The 8,944-nt window shown below is 38.3% G+C and overlaps 1 protein-coding gene across 1 annotated transcript in view; it reads left to right on the plus strand.

Annotated features, from left to right (window-relative positions):
• The first annotated feature begins 972 nt into the window (after positions 1 to 972).
• Positions 973 to 8,944, plus strand: part of LOC131301762 (clathrin heavy chain 1-like) — a 14,249-nt gene continuing 6,277 nt past the window's right edge. Inside the window, exons 1-15 of the mRNA XM_058328171.1 lie at positions 973 to 1,265; positions 2,439 to 2,643; positions 3,192 to 3,280; positions 3,377 to 3,455; positions 3,566 to 3,693; positions 5,535 to 5,633; positions 5,722 to 5,830; positions 6,313 to 6,392; positions 6,468 to 6,695; positions 6,777 to 6,842; positions 7,024 to 7,140; positions 7,904 to 8,101; positions 8,245 to 8,361; positions 8,568 to 8,627; positions 8,856 to 8,942. Coding sequence (XP_058184154.1) covers positions 1,221 to 1,265; positions 2,439 to 2,643; positions 3,192 to 3,280; positions 3,377 to 3,455; positions 3,566 to 3,693; positions 5,535 to 5,633; positions 5,722 to 5,830; positions 6,313 to 6,392; positions 6,468 to 6,695; positions 6,777 to 6,842; positions 7,024 to 7,140; positions 7,904 to 8,101; positions 8,245 to 8,361; positions 8,568 to 8,627; positions 8,856 to 8,942 — 1,707 coding nt within the window. The 5' untranslated portion in view covers positions 973 to 1,220. The remainder of the gene's footprint in view (positions 1,266 to 2,438; positions 2,644 to 3,191; positions 3,281 to 3,376; positions 3,456 to 3,565; positions 3,694 to 5,534; positions 5,634 to 5,721; positions 5,831 to 6,312; positions 6,393 to 6,467; positions 6,696 to 6,776; positions 6,843 to 7,023; positions 7,141 to 7,903; positions 8,102 to 8,244; positions 8,362 to 8,567; positions 8,628 to 8,855; positions 8,943 to 8,944) is intronic.

Genomic DNA, 8,944 nt, shown 5'->3' on the forward strand with positions numbered 1-8,944 from the left:
TAGCAAAAGAACCACCAATGCACCTGTCGCCGCTGCACCATGGTTTTCACGCTATTTTTGGTGGAATCCAATCTTTTATGGATGAAATAAGTGAAGATGCAATTTTAGAGTTATATATAAAAAGTTCTATTTAAAATGATTGATGTAAGGAAAAAATAAATTGTATAAAACGAAAAAAACGATTAGAACAATGATTGATAGAATAAAGGTATAATATAAATATTAAGGGTCTCCGTCAAACAAAGTGATAGTTGAGGAGGTGTTTATGTACTTTTGCCTTATAAAAAAGGATTTCTTAGTCATTTTCTTCATTCCGTTAACGGAGTTAGCATTTTTTTCGTTTTCAATAGCCAAGGGAGTTTGTATTGGCGATTTTAAATGCGAGGGAATCTCTATGGAAAAAAGTGATATGAAGGGGTGTTTATGTACTTTCGCCTTAGAAAAAATACATTGTAGAATAGAAAAATAGCCCGACCTGGATTCCACGACCCCAAACACCGGACCTGGGGCTGTATGGGGCACTCTTGCCCTACAACTTATAGTGCGGTGAATCTAGTCGTTTATTTCGGTAATGAATCTCTTGGATTTTGCTTCAAACAATGTATGATTCAGATTTGAAAAACCTCAGTTTAAATCCGAATCGTTTGAGTAGGAGATTTGATTAAATCCGTGTCATTCGTGCCGAAATAAACGGTAGGATCAACCGCACTAAGGCTCTATTTGGAACTTAGGGAAAGGAAAAGAAAGGAAAAGAAAATGAGAGAGAAAATTTACTATTCACTACACTCAAAATTTTTATTTACTTTTCTCTTTCTCTACAACCAAACAATAGGAGGAATTTTTTTTTAATTTTCTTTTTTTTTTTCCTGAGTTCCAAACAGAGCCTAACTTTCAAGGTGCGGGGTGTGCTGCAGCATCACCAAATCCACAAACACCACTCAACTCTGGCTAGAGCACAGGCGCACTCAAACAAAACCCCGTTTTTTCCATTCTCCCCTTTTTATTTTACAGTCAGCCTTCTCATCATAGCACAAGGAACCCTCCATTTCTCTCTCTAGATCTCTTCTCTCCCTCTCTCTCTCCACCTACGAGTGTTACAGGGTTCCTTCGCTGCCTCAGATCTCGCAGCGATTTGACGTCCCTCAATCCGCCCCCAGTCCTCTCTCAATTGGCGATTTCCCTTCGCATCCCTTAGATCGGAGTCCTCCGATCTCGCCACCATGGCGGCCGCTAACGCTCCGATCAGCATGAAGGAAACCCTAACGGTACTAATCCTCTCACAAACCAACCGATTCGAATCTCGTACTTCCAAGTTTTTACCGAATTGATTCGGAACAATCGCGTTTCGAACTGATTGGAACTGATTTGAAGTCGTCGGCTAAATTCTTATTAGTTTTTTGGCAACCTTAATCGATTTGGCGTTTCTATTGGGATATAGTTAATAGTGTTTTGTGTTGCTTAGTGCGCGTTGAACTTCGTGTAGATCTGTTTTATCTGGATCTGTAATGTAAGTCGTGAGGTTGTATATCAAAATTCATAGGTGCTAAGTTCTTTTGCCAATAGGGGGATGATACACGTGGCCGAGATTTTGTTTTTCAAACAGAGTAAGGTACTAAAACAGGAAATCCGTATTGAATTTATATGCTGAATGACGTGGCTTAATGTGATCCTTCCAGTTTGAAGGTAGAACACCCGTACCACTGCCACTTTGTTCTTCTGGTACTTTTTTTCACGAGTTTTCTGCAATAATGGAGCTTCCCGTTTTGAAATCGTTCACCAGGGTCTTATTTGCCAATTTTATTGAAAGCATTTTTTTTTCATAGTACACATCATCTATCCAATGGGTTTCATCAGGAAGCCCAATTGATTATCATGTACTTCATTTGCGGAAAAAGTCTCCCTACAGTTCAAGTTGTTTGATGAGCAAATAGACTAATGGATCTACAAGAATTCTGTTTGTCTACAAAGCTAACTGTATTGTTGGTAGTTGTTACCCCTTTATTCCGGATGACTGAGTGGGTTCAACATTTTCCACTAGTGGGTTCAATAGTGCGACAAAACTTGTCAAGTAAATTTTTGTTCAGAGGATTTGTGTAATTTTGAACCCATTGCTGATAAGCTAGAGCCACCCGCACACATCAGGATGTGATTCAACTTGATTTTCTTTCTGTATAATCTTTTCAGAACATGAAATGAACTTACCAATAAAGGACCATCCACATTTGTAGTGACATAAAACGACAGTAAATTTGGCTGAGAGAGCATTTCTTCTTAATATATTATTATATTCCCTGGTGGTGAGAATGAATCGCTACTTGTTTCTGCCATTTAGTAATATGTTGATGTCGTCACAATCTACATGTTATGGCTAGGAATGCGGCTGAAGGGATTTAGTTATTGGCTGATGTTTGTACTTATTGTGTGCTGTGGTATTGCAGTTGCCTACCCTAGGGATCACTCCTCAATTTATAACTTTCACGCATGTTACCATGGAATCCGACAAGTATATATGCGTTCGTGAGACGTCGCCTCAGAACAGTGTTGTAATTATTGATATGAGTATGCCAAATCAGCCCTTGAGGAGACCTATAACGGCGGATTCGGCCCTCATGAATCCCAATTCCAGAATTTTGGCTCTTAAAGGTATATCTCGTTTGGGTCACTATGAGTATGAGCATTTAATTATCAGAACTGCTGCTTGAAGGGTTATTTTTCCCGTTTTTTCCCCCTGAAATCTCGATGTTTTCCAGCCAGTTACATCATAAAGAATATTCAATGTCAATTTGCTTTTCTGCATGTTTTTTTTGGAATGCAGAAAGATGTGCCTGTGGCTATTGGAATATTTTCCATCTGTTCATCTTACTGACATTTTGGACACATCATTAACTGTTCTGCTCCCTTTAAGTTATTGCCTAGATTTATGAAGTTATCGTTGCACGGGAAACATTGCTGCTTCAGTTTAATTGGACATAGGTTTGGAATGTGATGCGTGGGAGATTTACAAAGATAATTTCACATCGTGGACAGTAAATGTACTCCAAACTATTGGGACTATAGCATCTCAAATTGCTATAGTTTGGAGGTTCAATTAACTTTTTTCTGGAATAATTTATTGTAGCTTTTGTCTTCCTTACTTTTAGAAGTTTACTTCTCGATATCTTAGCTCATGACATGGTTTCATTCTTTTGAAGCCCAACTTCCGGGAACTACTCAGGATCACTTGCAGATATTTAACATTGAGTTGAAAGCAAAAATGAAATCATATCAGATGCCTGAGCAGGTGATAGGTTTATTTTGTCCTTGAAATGCCTCACCGCACAATCCGCACCTCAGAATTTGAATATTTTAATTAGCTTACTCCGTGCTCTGCTTGTAGGTTGTTTTTTGGAAATGGATCACTCCAAAGATGTTGGGTCTTGTCACACAAACCTCTGTATATCATTGGTCCATCGAAGGTAACACACTTTCGTTTCAACAGAAAGAGCAATATGCTACTTTATGCCCTCTTTTGGTGTTGTCTGTTTTTTTATTATTCACCACCTTTTCCCCCCCTTTTTTTGGGTAGGTGAATCTGAACCTGTGAAGATGTTTGACAGAACGGCTAATCTAGCCAATAATCAGATAATTAACTACCGATGTGATCCTACCGAAAAATGGTTGGTATTGATTGGAATCGCTCCTGGTTCGGCCGAGGTACTTTTTAGCTGATAATGGTCATGCTTATTATGTTGGTTTCTTTGATTATTTGCCCATATTTTAGAATTTGGTGTGTTATATTTATAGTTTTATCCGGAATGTGATGTGATTAGAATAGAGTCAAGAGACAAAGTGCTGCTGTTTATTCCGTCTCCCTCTCTATGTGTTGCATCTGTTCCGCTTCCTCTTGTTTTGGACATAATTTGTGTTTAAGCTCATCTTGTTTATTGGATTGTCAATGGCATGGAATGTTGTTGTACAAGTGGTTCCTAGACAACCGAATGTCCGGCTAAGAGATGACGAAACACATCAGAGGCTTTGGAAACTTTGTGAGAATGGGTGAGAGATAAAGCAGCACCGTGGGGGCAGGATAAGAAAGACGTGAAAGAGTCTGTGTACTAGAAACTCAGTAGAGAGTGACTGAGAGTATTAAAGGGTTCAAATAGTGATGCAATTGTAGTATAGCCTTTTGTTGTAAAGTGAGTGCATGCATGTGACGGCGTGTTTTGGAATCCAGTTGGCTTTTATGCCAAGCTGTTGGATTGTTGGACCCCGGTGGCCCCCATGTACTGCCATTGTTGAGAAACTTCTCCTGGGAAATATTTTTAGAAGATTATTGGGCAAACGGTGTAGCAGGTTCTTTCTATCTACTTTGGCCGACATAGCCAAACTGACCAACTCGCCCTTCTTCTTTAGTCACCAAATCCCAAGAACCTAGAGTCTGTTGAACTCAGACTTTTAGCTCCCGCAATATACTAGGAAGGTGCCTCTGAGCTTCTCTTTCCACATCCGAAGCACACCCCAAGTGTTTGTGAATTGGTGTTTCTTTGAGGATTTACCATATGAGACAGATCATATATGTGACGCAAGGAGGTCTTCATGGTGATGTGTGACAATGTGAGGAACACATCATGATGTGCCTTGAATACATGAAGTGGTAGGTACTGTTTATTGGGATGACAATCATTAATGCATACCATGTGATCTGTGGTCTGATTTTTTGTATCTGGCACACCCCATCTTCATGGTGATGTGTGACAATGTGGGGAACACATCCTTCCTGATGTGCCTAAAATACGTGAAGTGGTAGAAAGTAGATACTGCTTATCGGAATGACAATCATTAATGCCAACCATGTGATCTGTGGTCTGATTTTGTATATGGATTTCTGAGTGTGAGACAGTGTCGATATCTCATTCAACAAAATGTTTTCTGGTGACTTGCATGCTAGGTTTTATTATCTAAAGAGGGTAAGCAAAATGATATGACAACAAGCACTTAGCCTTACCGTTAGTTTCTGTATGCAATTGCAATCAAGCAAGCTATACCTTGATGTATGAACATTACTCTTTCCCAAGGAAGACTGGCATATCTGGAAGTACAACAATCTATGAGGATAATGCTAGCCGATACATGAGGATATTTATTTAACTTTTTCCTGGGGATGGGGTTTGAATAGTAATTTTATGATTCTTTTGTTTTCTTTCTACATATTGTTGTACTCCGAAAATATCATGGCAAGAAGTTTCATCTTTCCTCAGTCCTGCATTAAAGTGGACTGGAATTGGCTTCCATTCTATTAGCATCTTTCACGTGCTTCCTTCTGCAGTTGTCAGCATCATCTTTTAGGTTTTGTTAATAGTATGATGCAGTACTTTATGGTCCTTTCCCATCTATTGCGATCAGCTTGTTGTGTATTCAATGCTTTGCAGTTCTAAATATGTATAAGCAGTTATTGGTTTACTTGTTTCTTTGTTTTCCTCAGTTGCATTAACTTAAATAATTTCCAATGTGACCTTATACGTGTACTGCTTTGCCACCTGTCTTTACTTTTGTAGAGACCGCAACTTGTCAAAGGAAATATGCAACTCTTTTCTGTGGATCAGCAGCGTAGTCAAGCTCTTGAAGCTCATGCAGCTTCATTTGCCACATTCAAGGTGTGTTTGGTTCCTTAAACTTATCTTGCATGCACAGTTGATGCTCTTTTATAGTATGTGTGAGATCTATTGGTTTCGTCTTATACAGGTTCCGGGAAATGAGAATCCTTCCATTCTTATTTCTTTTGCTACAAAATCGGTAAATGCTGGGCAGATTACATCAAAGTTGCATGTTATTGAGCTCGGTGCCCAGCCAGGTCTCACGTTTTGCCCTTTCTTTTTTTCTCTTTTAATTTGTTTATAGTCTGGAAGTTGGCGGTTTATTGGTTTTGGTTCTTATTTTGTAGCTTGAGTCCTATTCCATTGCGGTTTCAGTATGTATAATTAATTTACTTGCTGTATCCATCAGTTTTGGGCTTGATACAAATAGCTTTTACTGAATGATAATGCTTTTGTTGTTCTTTCAGAATGCTATAGGGTGCAGTTATTCTAATTTCTGGATGAATTATTTACAATTTAAATTTTGTGCCATTAAAAAGTTGAAGAAGAAAATCACGATTCAGCAGCGAAAATGATTACGTTCTACCCATAATGTCTGACCATGAGTTATAGGAGAACTAGAATCAAGAACATGTGTAGATTATTTTCTTGTTGGAATCATTATGCTTCCTTGGTTCTCATGCATGGAGGCATGAACAGTTCTAATCTTTAACTTATGCATCTGTTCATTTGTGTGTAGGGAGACCATCTTTTACGAAGAAGCAGGCAGATCTTTTCTTTCCTCCAGATTTTGCTGACGACTTTCCCGTTTCCATGCAGGTATAACTTCTTCCAAGTTTTGTACTCTGGTTTGGTGCTTGTAATCTCTTACAATTCTTTTCTGATTTTTGGCAGATTTCCCACAAGTACAGTTTGATTTATGTCATCACCAAGCTAGGGCTTCTGTTTGTCTATGACCTGGAAACAGCTACTGCTGTATACAGGAATAGGATAAGTCCAGATCCAATTTTTCTGACCGCAGAAGCTTCATCAGTTGGAGGCTTCTATGCCATCAATAGGCGTGGCCAAGTTTTGCTTGCCACAGTGAATGAAGCAACAATTGTGCCTTTCGTTAGTGGCCAAGTATGTTCATACATATTTTTAATTGCGTCTGGTAATAGCAGTCCAGATATTGTGTGTTGACGTTGTTTGTTATTGATGCAGTTGAACAATTTGGAGCTTGCTGTCAATCTTGCAAAGAGAGGGAACCTACCTGGTGCCGAGAATTTGGTACATCGATTTTATCATTCTTATTGATGAAGAAAATTCTTTTTCTCAATTGTTTAGGGTCAACTGAATCGTCACTCTGTTGTCTTTTGATGTGGAAAGTGATTTGTTGTTTGCTGTTAATTACCTTTATTGCGTACTGATGAGTTGGGACTTATCCAACTGCAATTTGGGAATATATTAGGTTGTCCAGCGTTTCCAAGAATTATTTGCTCAAACCAAGTATAAGGAAGCTGCTGAGCTTGCTGCAGAATCTCCACAAGGGATCCTCCGCACTCCTGATACTGTGGCCAAATTTCAGGCATGTATTTTATGTTCCTGCTAAGTTTCTGTATTACTCCTGAATCAATTTCAGTCTTGTAGTACGTCCAATTCGTGTCAGTTTAATAGTTCCTTTCTTGGTTGATGAGTTTGCTTTAGGAGGAAGGAAGAAATCTTTAGTTGTCCATTCAATGCTCTTAAATATTTGAGTTGCGTGCCATTTTGGCTTTCCACGTGATTTTGATGTACCTGTCCCAACTTTTGGGGTTTTGGTTGTGAACAAGAAATTCAAAGCTTGTTGGAGTTGCGTTTTCTTATCAATCTTGTTGGACCGTTGGTTATTTGGTTGGATTGCATGCAAGGATCTTTGAGGACATATTTGGTGCCGCTGAATCCTTATGGAATAGACTCTGTAATTTATGTTCTTGTTGGATTCTCCTTCCTTTAAGAAATATCAATTTTTTTTTTTTAAATTTCTGGGGATTGAGGGCAGTTTGTGATTACTTGGTGGTTTAAAACCACACAGTGAATTTTATCAAAGTACAATTAAACAGAAAATCTAGATGTTGAAATAGCTGAATCGAACTCTAAGCTCAAAAATATAGACAGAAATGGTGCAATTGGCTTACTTCGGGTGAAAACGAATGCATGTATATGATCATGGAGCCACTGTTACGCTGTGCTGCTGAGTTGTACCTATCCGGTTAATGGTTATAGGTTCTGTTTGGACCTTCTTTCACTGCTGTTGTTTTTTTTATAAAGATGCATTATGGCTAATTATGTTTCTGTATCTTATTTTGCAGAGTGTTCCTGTACAAGCTGGGCAAACACCACCTTTATTGCAGTACTTTGGAACTCTTTTGACTAAAGGGAAGCTTAATGCATTTGAGTCCTTGGAATTGTCACGGCTTGTGGTGAATCAGAACAAGAAAAATCTTTTAGAGAACTGGTTGGCTGAAGACAAGTTGGAATGCAGTGAAGAACTTGGAGACCTTGTCAAGGTACCATCCATCCATACATATATACACACACTCATATAGTCTTTACATTAGCATTTTTGTATTTAATTTGATTTATGTGGTGGAGACTAGTGTCTGCTGCCTATACGTACGCAAATGATGTTTATACTTGAAATTTCTTGTAGACTGTGGACAATGACCTTGCACTGAAAATATACATCAAAGCCAGGGCTACTCCAAAAGTTGTTGCGGCTTTTGCAGAGCGTAGGGAGTTTGACAAAATTCTGATATACTCCAAGCAGGTGAATGATAGGATATTTTTTATCTGACATTTTTGACATTAGCTTATATGATATCTCCTGAATGAATATGCCTTTTAAGCTCGTAGAGTTGGTTGTCTTTTTTCCCCCTTTGTTGTTATTGACAAGACAGTTTTATAATCAATTCTTCTGAATTTTATTGAACATTTTTAAATTTACCATTTACCATTTTTCGTGTGTTGGTGTAGGTTGGATACACGCCTGATTATCTGTTTCTTCTGCAAACAATACTCCGATCAGATCCTCAGGTATGTGATGAATTCTCGGAAAATAACTACCATTCGTAATTGTATCATGTCATCTGTTGAGTATATTTTCAGCAATTTTCAATGCATTTGATTCATCAGATATTTGGTGTAAGAATGTGTGATAACTTATACGAACTATCACATTTCATGCTTTTTCACTTTCTTATCAATATGTTTGGTAGTATGCTTTTTAGTATAAAAATGATCTAATTGATATTTTGGTTGCAGGGAGCTGTCAATTTTGCCTTAATGATGTCTCAAATGGAGGGAGGTTGTCCAATTGATTACAACACTATAACTGATCTCTTTCTTCAGGT

Source organism: Rhododendron vialii, chromosome 9a (assembly GCF_030253575.1).
Source record: "Rhododendron vialii isolate Sample 1 chromosome 9a, ASM3025357v1".
In the NCBI taxonomy this organism is placed as follows: domain Eukaryota; kingdom Viridiplantae; phylum Streptophyta; class Magnoliopsida; order Ericales; family Ericaceae; genus Rhododendron; species Rhododendron vialii.